Below are 20,016 nucleotides of genomic sequence, written 5' to 3'. Positions count from 1 at the left end.
ATTACGAGTAAAGGTTTGGCTTGGCACGAATTACGGACGTTCAACGTCATAGCCGCTGTTATGGAGTTTTCAATGAATCTGGCGGTGGCCGGACAAAGACAACCCGTTAAAAACAGCATCCTTGTATTATTCCCAGATATATTTATGAATTTTTTGCTACTTTGTTATCGAAACTTGAATAGATATGTAATTTAATTGAGATCAGACTAAGTATGTTTGCTTGAAATTAATGGATGATTTTTAATCCATTTTGAATAACATTAACCGAATTATTGGTCGTGCCGGGCACGAGTAGCACTAGTCCCATCTCCGCCCCTGATATGTACATATATATATATATATATATATATATATATATATATATATATATATATATACATATATATATATATATATAAGAATAAATGATTAATACGAATTTGCGTACAGAAAATGAATAACTTTATCGGATATATTTTGATATATTTTATTCCATGAATGCAAAATTTTATTTCACGATGAATTCATTATTTATAAATTTGAAATTCGTGCAATAATTAAATTTCTTTTTCACAGTCAATTTGATCATTTTAGGTTCGAGGTCGTTGGATATTCTGGTTCTTCCTTGTCGTGCTTTTTTACCATTTGGTGTTGCAACGTGCTTTTAGGTAAGCGGCGATCTTGGGTAAGGCAGCCACGCGGTTTCTAAGGGCTATTAGCTTCGGGTACTTGCTGAACATGGGCTGGTTCTCCATATAAGGACCTTCCAGACAGCAGTAACACATCATGTCACACCACATCATCTATTAGAAAGACAGAAAATATATGTTTTTTAAAGGAATTGAGAATATTTCTTAAATTGTTTTTAATTGGGATGTTTCAGCTTCCACACAAACATAATGTGAGTAATTTTTTCATTTTTATTATAATCAATTATTAAGTATAAATATTGACAATTTTATGATAAGAAACATGTCGTTTATTCGTTAGCATATGACGAAGTACACGCACCTGTCTGTTAAAGGCACATGTTTCTACAAGGAACTTAGTGTTTTGAGAATGTTTCTTAAATTGTTTTGAACTTGGATGTTTACTATGCAAATTATATCATCAAACGACTGCTTTCAGGTTTGTTATTGCTAAAAAATTATTCAAATTCATACGATATTCACGAAGTTATGACGTTTTTTTCATTTATCATGAAATTTCCACTGTCCATCGCTTCATCGCAGGTCTTTTAAAATGTTTTAGAGCAAAAATACAATGTCGTATCATGCAAACTTTATTTTTCACTAGCTGGGTTACCCGACGTTGCTCGGGACCATATAAACAATGAGAAAATTAGAGTTGATTTTGAATACACTTGTTATTCTTTGGAGAGAGGAATCTTTTGTATAAGTCAAAATGTAGAATGATATAATAAAGAATAAAAAGTAAAAATATAAAGTAATAAATAAGGAATTAAAATTGAATTTTAAGCCTATCTAATAAGTAAAAGTATAAATAAAGTATAGATTATTACCACAATAAGAATGCTGACACATAATGCTAACTTCTCCGGAACAGCACCCATCTTGACTACATTAAATAACCATCTCTAATCTTTCTCATGGCTTTCCAGACCCTTAAACAACCTCTGCTAATTTTCAATTCAACCTGTCTCTGCCTATAATACACGTTTATGCCATATAATCTTTTGAAAAGGGTTAAGTTGGCGTAAGATAAACGACTGACAAACACATCATACACTATGAATAAATATAAAAATATAAAGAAAGTGATGTATGAAAATATAAAGAAAATGATGAATAAAACTTTCATTATCGAGGATGTCAATAGATTGAATAAGACATAACGACAGATAAGCTTCTATAAAAATGGCGTCTTTATTTACATCTGCCAAACATGAGTACACCGGTAAGGGGGCGTAACTCCAGCCGGTGAAAACTCCTGTTCAGTCCCTCATGCAACATCTTTCCTTTTCTCAATAAAAAGGGTTGAGATGGCGAAAAATAACCGACTGACAAACACGTGATACACTATGAATAAATATTAAAATATAAAGAAAGTGATGTATAAAACTTTTACAAAAACGAGTGGATAAAACTCGTAAAAGACGCACATGCCGTAAAACCAAAACAAATATTCAATCTATAAATTATTAACAATGATAATAAAAATATTATTTATAATAGTAATTCGATAAGGTTAGAAATTAAAATTAGAAAATATCAGTTTCAAAATGCTAGAAAAATCAAATTAAAAATTGATTAAAAGATTTAGCAGTGGAATAAGCAGAAAAAAAATCAAGAAAAGCTTAGGAGGCTATTTAATAGTGGGAAAAAAATTAAAACAACGGATATATAAGAAAAATAAAAAGAGTAATCGGTAGAAGGGGGATATAAATGGGAGTAAGATTTAAAGAGAATGGAAATAGGGATGCGTCATGGAAGTTAAATTGCAAATTATTATGGTAGAGACTTTTAAAAAGACAGCCAAGGTTTAATAAAGACCACATTACTTTTACTAAGTATTTGTGAGATGAACGACGAATACCATTCGAATCATTAGTTAATAGAAGCTCTTTGTTTAGAGATAGGAAACGCTTCCAAGATACTTACATTCCCGATGTTTCTCACTGCGATAAGAATGCTGACACATAATGCTAACTTCTCCGGAACAGCACCCATCTTGACTACATTAAATAACCATCCCTAATCTTTCTCATGGCTTTCCAGGCCCTTAAACAACCTCTGCTAATTTTCAATTCAACCTGTCTCTGTCTATAATACACGTTTATGTCATATAATCTTTTGAAAAGGGTTAAGTTGGCGTAAGATAAACGACTGATAAACATATCATACTCTATGGATAAATATAAAAATATAAAGAAAGTGATGCATGAAAATATAAAGAAAATGACGTATAAAACTTTTACAAACACGAGTGATCCAAGCGAAAAAGACTCACATGCAGTAAAACCAAAACAAATATTCAGTCTATAGATTATTAACAATGATAAAAAATATTATTTATAATAGTAATTCAATAAGGATAGAAATTAGTATTAGAAAGTAGGAGTTTCAAAATGCTAGAAAAATCAAATTAAAAATTGATTAAAAGATTTAGCAGTGGTAATAAGCAGAAAAAAAGAATAGTAAAGAAGTCATTAAAATTAAAACAGCTTAGGGGGCTATTTAATAGTGGTAAGGAGAATTAAAACAACGGATATATAAGAAAAATATAAAAGGTAATAGATAGAAGTGGGTATAAAAGATAGTAAGATTAAATAGGTATGCATCATGGACGTTTAATTTCAAGTTAAATTAGTAAAGGATTTTAAAGGTGTAACAAAGTCCATATCACTTATACGATGTAATAAGTAATGTGGTAGTTGTGAGAGAGCTATACAATGATTAACGAATTAAATTCGAGTCTCTTGTTAATAGAATGTTTTTATTTAGAAATGAGAAAAGCTTCCGCCATTTCTTACTGCTATAAGAATGCTGACACATAATGCTACTTACTCTGTAATAACATCCATCTTGAATAGATTAAATAACCATCTCTAATCTTTCTTATGGCTTTTCAATCCCTTTAAACTACCTCTGTTTGTTCTCAATTCAACCTGTCTTTTTAATACACGTATTGTCATTCAATCCTTTGAAAAGGTTAATCCTGCGTAAAGTAAACTATTCACATGATACAATGAAATACTATGAATAAATATTAAAATATGAAGAACATGTGTGCAGCTTTTACAAAAACGACTCGATTCAGGAATTAAAAAGTCGAAAAACGACGCGTATGCCGTAATACCAAATCAAATATTAAATCTATATAATTATAAAACACAAATGACCTTGTAACGGGTGTTGTAATCCCACATCCTGTTTAGGACTTCCAGTTGCGCATATGTACATAAACAAATAATCAACGCGACAATAAAACATATTGCTTTGCTGTGTACGTTTTCAGACATCACAATTGCTGTTTTTCGCGATTAAATTAACCAAGTAAACAATTGTTAATACTTTCTGCATTTTTTACATCGTTCATTACTGTATTACGTTTAAGTCCGTATTACGTTTAAGATATTTTAACGCAATTTTCTTACAAGTAAATCTACTTTAACCCGTTTTAAACCATAAGAACATTTGACAACGGCGATATATCCACTGCCTTCATTTATTTAAAATTTATTCTCCATTTTTAATAAACCTTTCTTAAAAAAAAAACAATCATACATTTTCTTCTACACTACCAATATAGATAAATAACCCGAACATATGTTATTTTTTTAATTAACGTTACCAATAAATAATCAACGCGACAATCAAACGTATTGATTTACTGTGTACGTTTTCAGCGTCCCAATGTTTTTTTTTCGCATTTAAATTGAAAATATATCAAAATTTGAATTTAACTTTAACTAATATGGTATCTGTTCAGTGCACATTTACCTATAAGTATGGCAAACCACTTATAATTTAATGGCTGTAAGTTTTTTTTTCAAAATGAAACAATTAAAAATAGAACGACTCATACTAATCAATCTATATTCTTTTATCAGTTTTATATACTTGTCACAAAAAACTATTTTCTTTACGTTAAAAGTGTCATGCTCATACATTAATTCCATAGCCATTATAACATACTGAGAAAATGGGTCAGGGGTAGTCTATAAAATCTATATAGTCTAATCAAATATTAAATCTATATAATTATAAAACACAAATGACCTTGTAACGGGTGTTGTAATCCAACATTCTGTTAAGGACTTCCGGTTGCGCATGTGTACATAAACAAATAATCAATGCGACAATAAAACATATTGCTTTGTTGTGTACGTTTTCAGACATCACAATTGCTTTTTTTCGCGATTAAATTAACCAAATAAACAATTGTTAATACTGCATTTTTTACATCGTTCATTACTGTATTACGTTTAAGATATTTTAACGCAATTTTCTTACAAGTAAATCTACTTTAACCCGACTCATACTAATCTATCTATATTCTTTTATCAGTTTAATATACTTTCATAGAAATGTTTCTGTTTTGTCACAAAAAATCTATTTTCTTTACGTTAAAAGTGTCACGCTCATACATTAATTCCATAGCTATTATAACATACTGAGAAAACGGGTCAGGGGTAGTCTATAACATCTATATAGTCTATAAAATTAAGAACAAATCGTGTCAATATATTGAATGGGATATATTTAAATACGATTATATGACTGAAAATAAATTCATGCGCTGATTAGAAATAATTATTGTTTCCTTCTTTGCATGCGAATATTTCATGTACGCACCTGTTCTCCCATGAAGAATTGGTTTCCACCACAACGCATGTTCAGAGTTTTCTCGAGGAAAGGGAGGACCCGTCCACACGTGTTCATATATCTCCATTGCATATAGGTCTGAAAAAGATATATATATATATATATATATATATAACGTAAATTTTGAAAATATGTATGACAATTAAGCTACACTGAATTTTCCATGTTTCATCCTAGTGTAGATTCGTAACGCTACATCTCTATCAAAGGAAATATTTACATAAATTTGTATGTACATACATAAAATAATATATATATATATATATATATATGTATATATATATCTATATATATATATATATATATATATATATATATATATATACGAGCAAACAGTTAATAAAACATGTTAAAAAACACTTTGAAAACGAGTTTAAAAAATATTTAATCTGAAAAGGAAACACTAGATAAATGGATAGTCCTTAATCCGTGGAGTTTCGAAGAAATACTTTCCTTCCTGACTTTAAAAGGTGTCAAACTTGAGGCAAATTGGCCAGTACTTCGTAGCCATTTCACATTTTGCTTGATTTATCGCAAGGTTGTCACGTCACTGAAACGACTTTGGAAGGTGAGAGTTTCAGGTTTATTCTTGGATAGTACTGCATAAAACGCGCAACAACCTCTATTATTTTACGCGGAGTATTTTATACGTTTAATTTAAATTTCATAGAAATATGATATTTTGAAGTTTGGAGTTGAGACTTGTTATTAGAGATCGAAACGGGGAGCACTTGTTATCGTTGGAAAATGTTACATATAGATTCTCTTTTAGTTTTAAGATGTAGATTCTCCACAATTCCTTCTATAGTGAACACAAAGATAAACTTTATTTTTGTAAATATCGAACTCCCTTTGTAATGTCAATATATAAATGATAAAGAAAGAGAAAAAAGATAATGTTCTTACATCGAAGTTGGTGTTCATCATGTCGCTGCTTCCTTTGGGTCCGCTGCCATTGGTTGGACTATTTATTCCACTGACAGTCATGTTGAACTGAGAAAAAAAAATTACATATATATATATATATATATATATATATATATATATATATATACATATATATATATAATAAGTTTAAAAACATGTATACGGCAATTAAGCTACACAGAATATTTCGCGTTTCATTCTCGTGGGAATTCGTCAGGCTTATGCAAAAAAGTTGTGGTTACCTCGTGGTTTTATATACGGACATGCTAATGAATTTTAGTTAGCCAATCAGCTCGATAGTTTCCACCCCACCCATCCTAATAACCAAATGTATTTGGTGGAAATGTCACTTTTGAAGGTGATTCTTGGCCTGAAGACGTAATCCCCCAACGTGGATGATTACAGAAATATGTATGCACATATGTAGCCATTAATGTTTGTATAAATGAAATTAATATATATATATATATATATATATATATATAACTATGTATATGTATGTTTATTTTATTAGATTTTATTATTTTTATTTTATTTATTTGTTTTCTATTGTTATTGTCAATTAAAAATATATATGCATGCGTGTGTGTTTGTGTATGTTCATATATATGTGTTTGTATATGTGCGTGTAAGGAAAATACAGGGAATAACGTAAATATATACATATATATATATATATATATATATATATATATACGTTTTATTTTTTATTACCGTATCTTTCTGTTAAGTTACATTATTGTTTCCGCTACCGTACCGTTTTTTTTGGCTGTCTGTAGCTTCCTCAGACAGACGGCCAAAAAACGGCCGGTAGCGGAAACAATAATGAAACTTAACAGAAAGATACGGTAATAAAAAATAAAACGCATATTTGCTCTACAACAGTATTGAGCACTTTCTTCAGTTTTTATTAAATACCATTTCCACTATATATATATATATATATATATATATATATATAATTATTCTTTATGCATGCAAATAGCTAGTTTTTGATATTGACACAACCCAGCCATGAAGCCACATTGTGCATCATTTGCTTAGCCGTTTCCTCACCACACACAATATATATATATATATATATATATATATATATATATATATACACATATATATACATATATATATATATGCATGTATATATATATATATATATATATATATATATATATATATATATGCAAGGTTATCATCAGTAGGGCGGTATTAGGTCATTCTTTTTATTTAGTTTTTTTTTATTACCCTTGATTTGAAAATTTCTTGCATCATAAGTTGTTTATCTCGTTGTAAAGGGAATTAGATCTGGAGTCAAAAGAGCAGAGTTTATTTTAATGTATTAATAAATGTATTAATACTTTTAAAACAACAATGCCCATAGTATTGTTGATATAAATTAAGCTCAATAGGTATATGCATCCTAGAGCTATAATAAAATTGAGTAAACAGATTAATAATTGTAATTATTAACTCAACTTGAGTGTACGATCGTTTCGGAAACGATATTTATTTTATTAAAATTAACAATCATTATTGATAATAATTGGCAAAGGTTTAGTCTTGGAACATAATCTCCTCATCAGAAAAGTAAGTACGGCGGATATTCCTTATGAGCTCCATTAAAAAATTTGTTTTAAGTTCAGTCAGTATATCTTTGGGCATGCTGCAGTATCTTGACTCTGATTGGTCGAAATAAATTTCAACCAATCAGAGACAAGATGCAGCATTTTGACTTAAAAACAATTTTTTGGATTATCGAATAGATTAGTGTCTATAGATATCTATACCTATGTCTATAGGTATCTATAGATAATATCCCGGTGAAACAATTCACAAAAATATGAAAGGAAAAAAAGATAGGCAAAGTTCTACAGTTCCGCCTTGGAAATAATATTTAATAAACATTTTTATTTTTTTTTAAATGCTATTAAAACTTATAGGTTATGTTTTTGACTTAAAAACAATTTTTTTGGATTATCAAATCGATTAGTGTCTATTCGATAATATCTCGGTGAAACAATTCACAAAAATATGAAAGAAATAAAAGATAGGCAAAGTTCTACAGTTCCGCCTTGGAAATAATATTTAATAAACATTTTTATTTTTTTTTAAAATACTATTAAAACTTATAGGTTACGTTTTGTTTCTATTCTATAAATCACATACATTGTTCAACTTTATTTCTTTAAAAAAACCCACTAAAACATTAAATAATGAAAACAATAAGGTAGGAAGAATGGTTATCGTCACACACAGACCATGTTATAATGTTTTACTATCATATTTCCATACAGTGTTAATTTCAAATTATGAAATGCAAAATATTAGTAGATTTTAAATGACCAACTCACCCTGGAGCGACCGTTCTTCCAGTGGTAGTACCTCATGTAATCGTGCATGGTTTCATAGAAGCAATCAGCGATGTAGTCACACCTCACCATGTCCATGCTGCTCTTAGGGTATATATACAAATATATATACATGGCCGCAAGCGTCTCTCACACTATTTATTCTGTTTTTCGTATACAGTGGGCAACTTTCTAATATATATTTCTCTTATCTTTATAACCCAACTGTTATTGTGTACTTAAAAAAATAAAACATCTACTTAAAAGAAGGCTAATATTTCGTATATGGGAATTAATGAGACGACAATGTTAACCCGCTATCTTAGACAAGATGTGTATAATGAAGTTATACACACCGGACAAAACAAGCATCCATTAAATACATGAATCATAATCTCATTAAAAATATTATACTCACCCTGAAGCGTCCGTTCTTCCAGTGGTAGTACCTCATGTAATCGTGCATGATTTCATAGAAGCAATCAGCGATGTAGTCACACCTCATCATGTCCATGTTGGTCTTGCCGTAGAAACCTATTAAGAATACAATCTTTTAAATAAGAAATATATGTTTTGTAATAAATGAATATTGCATTCTAATCACCGCTAATGTCAATTAGACTCCAGGCCATTTTTAATGTGGGGTAAAAACCAGCTCCCCTAAAAGTAGGCAAAAAGGGGGCACTCCGGTTACGAAAAATAATAATTGTCCAAGTATTAACTGGTACAAATTATCTTAGGTGCCGCATCTGCAGAACAGATACTACACTTTGAGGTATTTATTTGCTCCCCCACTGAGCAAATTAGGCACAAAGCCGATTTTTTAAGTGATGAGTGAAGGGGAAATGGGGACCAACTCCCCGGGGAGTAGGGGAGCTGGATAGTGACAATTGGTATGAAGAGTTGCCCCTTCATTGACCAAGGTCTTATATGTGCTGTTGCCCCCACATATGGTCTTTGCTTGCAGTATTTGCTGGAACAGATACTACACTTTGAGATATTAAATCCTTTATTCATGTTAAAAATACATTGAAAATGAACAAAAAACTTAGGCACATGGCCAACTCAAAAGGGGGGGTTGTGGGTGTCGTTGGTCATCCTTGTCACTCCAGAACTAAACAAAATCAAAAGTTTCTCCCAGCTAGTATCTTTCACCATAATACCACATTCACCCTTTCATACTGGGGGACATCCTACTTAACTCCCAATTTTTTAAAAACATTTTTTATTGACGTGTAAAAACAAAACAAGATAACAATAAAAATGGTACAATAATTCATTTGTGTCGAGGGTGGGGGGAAGGGGGGTTGGTTAGTAACCCTCCCAACCCCGTCTAGTTGATAGACTGCCCGTTCCACTAGGTTTGTAAAAGGAACCTGGCTTCTGCGGGTCAGTCTCTAAGTGGGGATACCCTCTAGATGGGGGTGAATGGAGAAAAGAAAAGAAAATTTTGTGGGTAAGGAATGGGGGTTAGTTTGTATTTCTTTCTCTCCAAGATGAGTGAAATTTAGAGGAGGGGGTCATACTACACTTTGATCCCGGCCCGAAGGCCAAGCAATGTGAAAAAAAAAACGATGCTTGAAACAATTAATCCAGAAGGAAAAAAATGAGATCACAACGCCGCACCCTGGCATACGTGATCTCCAAAATTAAAAAGCCACGCAAGTTCTACATGATAAATAAAAACAAAATACAAACCAGTATTAATTCCTAATCTAAAAAAAGCCGTGTCTCTGCCTGTCTGTGTCTCTGTCTGTCTCTCTGTCTGGTTTCTCATTTATCCTATCTTTCTCTCTCTCTCTCTCTCTCTCTCTCTCTCTATATATATATATATATATATATATATATATATATATATAATTTTTTAAATTTTTTATTGAGCCCATAATAAACTTACATTACTGTTTCCATTGGATTTTCACCCCAGGAGATGAGGTAGAGTACCAATTTCATCGGAACTTATAGGTGGACTGAAGTTTAAACTTACAGAAATGGATAGAAAGTTATTTGGGGGCGGGGTATTAAATAGAGAGGGAGGTCGTGTGGTAGTGTGAGGAGGTTTTATAGTTGAATTTCAGTTGTGAAAAAACGTTAAAGAGCGTCTATTAGATACGTTTGAAAAAGGAAGAAAAGGAGACGTTTAAAGTTTGAAAAGTACTTAGGGGGAGTAGTGGGAGTAGAGGTTTTATTTTGCGTCATGGTATCTGTTGTTGTGTAAGAGGGGAGGGGAGTAGGTAATCAGTAGCAACCATAGCAGTTGGTAAATATTGTCACCATGCAACGTATTTTTTATGAGGACGCCGGATTTTAGGGCGATCTTTTGGAGGCGTTATTGATTTCTGCATAAATTAAATCATATAATTATATAATTTGAGAGGGATGCGGATGTTAGGGGGGAAGGGTAGGAAGGGGGTTTCGAAATATACCTGGGGGGAGAAGAGGAGGGGGAATACATTTAATGCGGTATTTACGTTTTGTAGACGTTGTTGTTAAGGATAATATATGTTGAGAAAAGAAAGAGAAACAAATTATATATATTTAGTAGAAATGGTAATTAATAAAAACCTGAACAAAGTGCTCAATACTGTTGTAGAGCAAATATGTGTTTTATTTTTTATCACCGTATTTTTCTGTTAAGTTACATTATTGTTTCGGCTACACGGCCGATTTTTGGCCGTCATGTAGCTTCCTCAGACTTTCACAGAAATGTTCGATGAACTAACATTTCTGTAAAAGTCTGAGGAATGTACATGACAGCCAAAAAAAAAAAACGGCCGTGTAGCCGAAACAATAATGTAACTTAACAGAAACATACGGTAATAAAAAAAATAAAACGTATATATATATATATATATATATATATATATATAACTACTTCATTTACTCACATAAAATTAATATACGAAAGTATAGATTTATGCGTAAACTTTAAGTATTTACTTCAAATGCTCAATACAATAAAATATATATGGCGATTAAGCTACACTGAATATTCGGCGTTTCCTAGTTCTAAAACAGATCCTTTGTTCGATAAAATGGATTCCCATTGGCTGATAGGAAGGGGCGCGGTGGATACTAGAAAGCTGATTGGCTAACTAAAATCCTCAACAGAAGAGGACCATATAAAAACGAGAAACAACCACAGAATTCGCGCATAAGCCTGACGAATCCTAGAGTGGATGAAACGCCGAATATTCAGTGTAGCTTAATCGCCATATATATTTTATAAATTACTATATATATATATTATAAATTAATATATATATATGTATATATATTTTATAAATTACTATATATGTATATATATAAGAGCAAACAGTTAATAAAACATGATAAAAACACTTTGAAAAAGAGTTAAAAACATATTTAATCTGAAAAGGAAACACTTGAGAAGTGGATAGTCCGTAATCTGCGGAGTTTCGAAGAAATTCTTTCCTTCTCCTCAGGGAGTAGGAATTACCAAAATGCGGGATCGGATTTTGCATACAAAAGTATTTGATTAAACTACAAGTAAGTCAAAGATCATGTCAATGTTGGTTTTCCCATAGAACCCTATTTAAAAATACCGTGACATATATAATAATATGAAGTTTTTTTTTTCATACTGCGTATTCAGGATGGATAATAATAATAATAATAATAATAATAATAATAATAATAATAATAATAATAATAATAATAATAATCAACGAACAACAATAATAAAAATAGCTAAAATATTAAGGAAAATTCTTGAATGGGGAGACTAACACACATGAGCCACAAGCGCGTGCCAGAAAAAAACCCGCCGAAGAGATAAAACATAAAACGCTACGTGGAACAAAGAACATTGGAGCCGCATATCTATAATTTCTCTAACCTATCCGCCCCATCCCCTACTACCACATTCCTGCACCCCCTGCACCGAATAGCCAAGTAGAGTCAAGGAGGAAGGAAAGACCGAGGAGAGAGAGCACTAAATAGACCTCGGCTGGATAAGTGCAAATAAGACTGGGAGCTTGGGGAAGCTTATTGTCACTCAAATCCCACTGATTCAAAAATCAATGGCAAGCGGCTGTTACCATAATGCAAATTAATCAGAAAATGTTATCGAAAGACGTGGAGAGTACTATAAATCTGGGAAGACTTGTTGTCACTCAGCTTCCAGGGATCACTACATGCTGTTTTCAAGGAAGAATAAAAGCAGCAGATTATGGCAAAAGCTCCAAGGATTAGGAGGTATAATAACAGAATTCAGCAGTTTAACGAAAACAAGTTATTCAAAACCAATTAGCCATGTTTTTTTTTTTTAATCTGAAAGTAAGTAAGACTAAAACATTGGCTCCTAACTCTCAAAAGGCTACAAAGTCTTGGTAAGGTACATGATCAAGAAGGACTTCCCATAAAGTTGATGCTGACTGGGTCGCTAGCGTAAGTGAATGACTGGGAGGACACAAACAAAGGATATCCACATTTCTGTCAAAAATTTGAGAAAACAAATCAAGTTCATACCTGGAATGCCATCTTTCACATATAACAATAAGAGCCTTGCAGATTGGATGATTGTGTCAAATTGTGCCAGATTGTGCCAGAATAGCTTGCAATGGAAAGGACTATTTTAATAATGAAAAACCCTGCTAAAGGGTTCGATATTTAAAATTATAGACCAATTGCTTGCATGAACTTTATTTGGAAGACACTGACAAGGATACTCAGTTCAAATGTATATGACCATCTTGATAGCAATGGTTTACTATCAGTGGGCCACAAAGGAGAGAGGAAAAGGTGTTTAGAAACAAAAGACCAATTGTGGCACAATGAAAAGTGCTCCTTTTAAGAGAGCTGGGAGAGGGTTTCTACGACCTTGTGCCTAACTAGCCTGTACTTGTGAGGTGCACATGTGTAAGCAGGTGTTTGTGATTTTGAAAATGTTTTGCTATGACTCAAGCCAAGAATGACAGTTTGTTTATAATATTGAACCAAGGCGAAACGATATAAGACCTTAGAATTTGAAAGGTCAAACCCGGAAGAACTCATGGATACAAAAACAAAACAATGTTTAAACGTTATGTATGAATGCCCCCCTTTCTCTCTCTATTACGCTCTCTTTCTCTATTTCTTTCTTTCACTTCCCTTTTCCCTCTTTCAATGGAGAAAGACAGAATTAAATAAATTTTTATTTTTTAAACAGTTGAGGCTTGCGTCTAGTTTCAACTGGTCTTTATAAAAATATGCTCCTCATTGTTAAATCTTAAATAAATTATATATATATATATATATTTATAAAAATGCATTTGTTCGCTATTTTTGTACAAGCGTTCGATTTCAGCATATCATTAATGCCGACGATGTGAAGATGCCTATAACGAGGCACTGCCAGCCAGTAATAGCCGAGGACATATCGACCCATTTTTGTTGAATTTTCCAACATGTGCATATAACTTACTATATATATATATATATATATATATATATATATATATATATATATATATTTATAATTAAATTCTGGTATTCTCATAATAAATAATACTTACCATATTCGCGGGCCAAATACCTAGCAATAGCCATTGTCTCGGGCATTCTCATGCCACCATCCATCTCCAGCACAGGCACGCACATGCCTGGCATATCTGAATAAAAAAGAAAATATTTCACTGATCATAAATTCACAATATGTTTAAGTCTATCTCAACAAATGTTTACGCGTGTAACATTACGTGGCTGTTACTTTTTAATTGTGTCGTTACATTTAAAATCTCTCGGACCCCATGCGCTGTCTGGTACCGTCGCAAAGAAAACAAAAAAAAAAAAACAGGAAAAAATAAAAAAATATGACTCGATATTTTTAAAATCTAAATTTAATGCATTTGTTCATGTTTCTTCCTAAACAACGCATTTTATTATCTTTCCAAACCCTTTTTCCACACACATGTGCTTTGTTAGGACGACACGAAAGTATAATGCAATGGGAGTAATTCAATGAGAGGCCGTTCTTGTGAATATTTCAAACGACATAAGGTTTGAAATTGTCTGAATCGTCGCGAAACATTTATAACGAACAATTAAAATACACTACTTGTGGCTATCAATCCAATCTTTGTTCCCTTGATTTGGTGAAAACAATATATATATATATATATAATAAAGGATACTCTAACTTAGCATCTAAATCTGATCCCCAAGATCGCCATGGGCATGGATTATGTGCCTACATTAAAGATGGCTTCCCGTGTGGTAGAGATATTTCCAGAGAAGACCCTAATTTACTTATATGTGCTTGCGGGTTTCACTTGCTTACACCACCGCATTCATATTTGCTTTCTATCGTCCCCACACTGTCCTTAAGAGTATATCTGAGAAAATTGACCTCATCATGTCTGCTCATCCTTCGGCTACCATTCACATTTTCGGCGACTTCAATGTCCATAATGTGGAATGGCTGACCCACTCAAATAAGACAGATGATGAGGGGAGACTCTGTCATGATTTTGCCATTGCTTATGACCTCACTCAGATTGTTCACCAACCCACCCGTGTGCCCGATACTACTGGTCAGTATGCAAGCCTTCTAGACCTTTTTCTCACAACTTCCCCTGAGCTATGTTCATGTTCCGTTCTACCTCCCCTGGGATCCTCCGATCACTCAGTTGTATCAGTTAAGATAAAAATGAAATTCAATAAGTCTTCAGATGTACCTCTCCATCGTACTGTATATCGATACTCTATGGCTGACTGGGATAGCTCCCGTACATTCATATCTGATCTACCTCTGCATTCCATGTTTAAAAAGGATGTATCCTCTATAGTATAAGATCTTACCGAATGGTTAATTGTGGGCATAGACCGATTCATACCATCCAAAATATTCCGACAAATACCTAACAGCCAGCCATGTTTCTCCCCAGAATGTGCCGCTGCCATTGCGCACAGAAATCATTTTTTCCATAGCTACCAACGTAATAGATGTACTGAGACTAAAGCTGCCTTCAGGACTGTCAGCAACCACTGTAAAAGAGTAATAAAAAATGTAAGACAGTTATAGGCTCAGTCCGTCAAATCCAAAGTAGCAGATCAGCGGCTTGGTTCCCACCAGTTTTGTCAAATAGCAAACAGGATTCTGAACAGAAGCTTGCGTTCCATCCCAACCATCATTAATGAACCTGAGGTCATCTCATCAGCATCAGACAAGGCCAAACTATTCGCCAAGAACTTTGCAGCTAACTCTACCCTCTGCGACGAAGGGCATCAACTTCCCGTATTTCCTCCTACAACAGACAACACCTTATCCAACATACAAATATCTGTGCACGAGGTCGCCGAACCTTGATTCCAGTAAAGCAACTGGCCCAGACGGCATTCCAATTATAGTGTCGAAAAAGCTTCGACCAGAACTTGCCCCCATACTTACAAAACTGTTTAAGCGTTGCCTTAAGGACAAGTGCTTTCCAACACCCTGGAAAACCTTGTCAGTATGCCCTGTATTTAAGAACTCAGGTGATAAGTCATCTCCCTCTGAGTACAGACCAATAAGTCTCTTGTGTGTTATGAGTAGGTTACTGGAATCCATATTAAATAGAAAAGTAGTCAACCACCTCAGCACAGATAACCTCCTTAGTAACATGCAATATGTTTTCCGTTCTGCTAGATCTCCAGCTGATGTGCTAACAGTTATATCCCATATGATTGTTGAATCTCTCAACAAAGCCTTCCTTTCTAGGGCAATTACTCTTGACATATCAAAGCCTTCGATAAGGTTTGGCATAAGGGCCTACTTCACAAGATTTCCAGCAACGGTATAACTGGAAATGTTTTCTCAATAATTAAGTCATTTCTCGCTGATAGGTTCATAAGAGTAGTGGTTGATGGGCAGAAATCAGAGGTCCACAGTATCAATGCTGGAGTCCCCCAGGGGTCAATCCTGGACCCAACTCTCTTCCTGATCTTCATCAATGATCTCCAAAAACACATACTTAATTCATTCGTTGACATCTATGCTGATGACACGACTATCTACGGCAACACATCAAAAGCTGTAAATGACAAAGCTCTCTCTGATTCCCTCTCCTCTGATCTTGCGCGCGTCGTTCAGTGGGTGAAGAGATGGCTGGTTACTTTTAATGCATCTAAAACCAAGCTCCTTACTTTACATCATCAACGCTCTGTTCCTCATCTAGCATCAACTGAAATGGATGGCTCTCGTCTTAGGGAGGCTTCATGTTTTGACAAGCTCCTTGGTTTGACCTTTACTCCTGATTTGAAATGGAACATGTATATAAAGTCTGCTGTCCGTGCCGCTGGGAAAATGGTAAGATCCTTCTACCGCTCCAGAAGATATCTCACTACTGATGCAATTTTCTATCTGTATAAAAGCCTAGTACGTCCAAAGATAAACTACTGCTGCCACATCTGGGCTGGAGCTTCAAAAAAAAGCCTATTCTGCCTTGACAAATTCCAAAATAAACTTTGTAGCTTAGTGGGGGATGCTCTCTTCTCTTCCCTGCAACCTCTCTGCTACAGAAGAGATGTTGTGAGCCTGTCTTTGTTGTATCGTTATTTCCATGGCAAGTGCTCGCCCGAACTCCAATCTCTGGTACCCCCTCGCTAATCCTTCATGATAAACACCTGTCTAGCTAAAACCACTATCAGTAATTTCCCCCACTGTTTATCTGTGCCTAAATCAAAACGTAGATTCCATGAACAAAGCTTTTTTTCTTAGAAGTGCACGCTTGTGGAATTCTCTTCCGTTTGCCTGTTTCCCACCTGACTACAACTTGGACGTCTTCAAGTCCAACATAAACAAATTCCTGATTAATCACCACCTTAAGTAAGACGCTTTATCAAATCTCCAATAGCAACTATTACTACGATATTATCCCATTGATTATTGTACACAAAATAACCCTTATCCCCGAGTGGCTTACGAGCCTTGATAAATGGTGATCCCCATGAAAAAAAAATATATAGGCATCCACATACAGTACTGTTTCGCAGCTAATCAGTGTGGCCAGACAGGAAACCGCCTCACCCAGGATTGAAATACGACCGGCTGTACGACAGTCAAGGCTCCTAACCACTAACTATTGGCGGCTGCTGGAGGAGGAATGAGTTTAACGATCTTTTGAAATCACAAAGAGCATCGCTTATACGCTAATGATAATTCGTGTATCACTTCTCAATATGCTCAACTCAAGATAAGGAGCATTATAGTCATCCACATACAGTACTGTTTACATATATATATATATATATATATATATATATATATATATATATATATATATATATACTAGGAAAAGTACCCGTCGTTGACTGAGTTCAAAAACAGCCTACAGAAAATGAACTCTGATTTGTGAAAGTATGATAGGTTATAAAAAAAAGGGTTGTAAAGAGATAGCTTCGATTTTGGGGGTATCAAAACAAAAGCAAAATATGATGAAAGTAAAAATAAAATAGATAAACCCCATAATTTATTATATCATACCTGTTCACACTGAAACACTTATAACAATATTCCGTGGATCTATATTAAAAAAAAACTTATTAAACTTTGTGACATATTTCCATTCTATGGAGGTCAGGTGCGAACGAACACACCATAATTTTATGATACCATATTTCTTCAAACTGAAACATAATTATAAAAGTATACTTACGCAGATATATATGAAAATATTTATTAAAGTGTGTGCCTATTTTCATTCTATGGAGGGCAGGCGCAAACACAGACTCCACAATTTTATTATACCATCCCTATTTAAGTTAAAATATACTTATCAAAGTATTCTTATGTACATCTATATCAAAAACACTTGTAAACGTTTTTTTTTAAATTTTTTTATTTACATACTTTGTGGACCAGGCGCGTACGCAGACCCCAAAATTTAAATTAATCATCATTATGCCAAATAAATCATACCCATTCCTGATCCTCGATACATCTATCATTATATGTGATCAGTTTTCTATAATAGTCAACCATATAGGAGCCTATTATTGACCACACACACACACACACACACACACACACACACACACACACACACACACACAGAGGCGTTCAGCTTTATATTATAGATATATTACTTTTCTTTCTTTTTTTTTGTTTCACACCGAATGAAACTGTGGGAAGTAGAACAAGAGATGTCCATTCACAGTACATTTTATCATTAGCAGCTTATTACACTCAGAGTAACAGGTAACAGAAGGGAATTCCAAAGCTTCGCAGTCCGAGGAAAGCAATACTTAAGGTTGAAACCTTCTGACATCAGGCAGTAAAAGGATGGGATTTGCTGCTTGTCGGTTTAGACGAGATAAAATACATTGGTGGGGAGCACAAGTGCTATAGGTTCATCAGATCACCTTCTAATAAATTACTTGTATAACATGCGCAGAAATGTAACATTGCGGCGATGGGACAGAGGTTAGGGCTCATACGATAGCAACTATCAGATTTGAAAACTATTTGAGAATCCTGTCTAAGAGGAAGAGACTAGTTGTAAATGCACCAATAAAGATAATACTTTTAAAAAATAATCACTGCATGATCGCATTATAGCTTCGTACAAATAAATGATAATCTGTTATATAAGTATTTTTTCTAACAGGTAAAAGAGATCCCACCTTACTTGCAGCAGCCTTGGCCATGTCCTCAATGTATTATTCCTAATTAAGTATGTTTTATATGGAGGTGGTGTCTCCCTGCTAGTTTATATATACGTTTGTGTTTGCATGATGGAGAGAGAGAGAGAGAGACAGAGAGAGAGAGAGAGAGAGAGTGAGTGAGAGTGAGAGAAAGAAAGAAAGAGAGAGAGAGAGTTATCTACAGAAATAAGGCACAGAAAGATAGCGCATCTGTATGTCTATATGTATCAAAATTTCTTACCGTTCCTGTATTTGTCCCATTCATTGAACTCGAACCTCTTGTCCATGTATTTGACGCCGGCAGCGGCAAACATCATACGAAGGATCTCGGCACGACCGCGGCCATTGAAGTAGTACAGGGTGTAGTTCGGCATCGTTAATTGCAATAAGGTTTCGAAAAGAAAATCGAAGAAATTACAAGTTTTCAACTGTGTCGGTCTCACTCGAAGTCGGATCTGCTTGCAAGACTCCGTGATCTCATGCCTTTATAAGATTGGTGTTTACTTATGCGACTTGTTGGACCAACCTGCGGTGCAACGCGTGCCAATTTTGGTTGCACTGAACATGGCAACTGTACAAGTCCAATAAAGTCGGCCAAATGCAGCTCCGTTTCAGACAAAGGAAAAAATGTGCAACGTTTTGTCTTGATTAAAGTTATGACGTTTCTCAATGCAGTTATTTTTGTTCAACACTGCCAACATATACTCTACACATTTCAATAATAAGGACACCATTTGGCTAAGATTTGATTTGACATACAAATTAAACCAGCTGGAAAGTTTATTTAACACATA

General features: G+C 33.8%; 1 protein-coding gene across 1 annotated transcript; it reads right to left on the bottom strand.

Moving 5' to 3' along the window:
• Positions 1-466: 466 nt before the first annotated feature.
• LOC145265695 (S-crystallin SL20-1-like) lies at positions 467-19,690 on the bottom strand. Its single transcript, XM_080121753.1, has 6 exons — positions 19,464-19,690; positions 14,116-14,211; positions 9,018-9,133; positions 6,234-6,320; positions 5,298-5,405; positions 467-782 (listed from the first exon to the last, which is right to left on the bottom strand). Exons 1-6 carry the CDS (start codon positions 19,594-19,596, stop codon positions 618-620), a joined length of 705 nt encoding a protein of 234 aa, XP_079977879.1. The 5' UTR covers positions 19,597-19,690; the 3' UTR covers positions 467-617.
• Positions 19,691-20,016: the final 326 nt, after the last annotated feature.

This window comes from Euprymna scolopes, chromosome 40 (assembly GCF_053919585.1).
Source record: "Euprymna scolopes isolate OS-2025 chromosome 40, ASM5391958v1, whole genome shotgun sequence".
Classification (NCBI taxonomy): domain Eukaryota; kingdom Metazoa; phylum Mollusca; class Cephalopoda; order Sepiida; family Sepiolidae; genus Euprymna; species Euprymna scolopes.
This window is presented reverse-complemented; position numbering and strand designations above follow the sequence as displayed.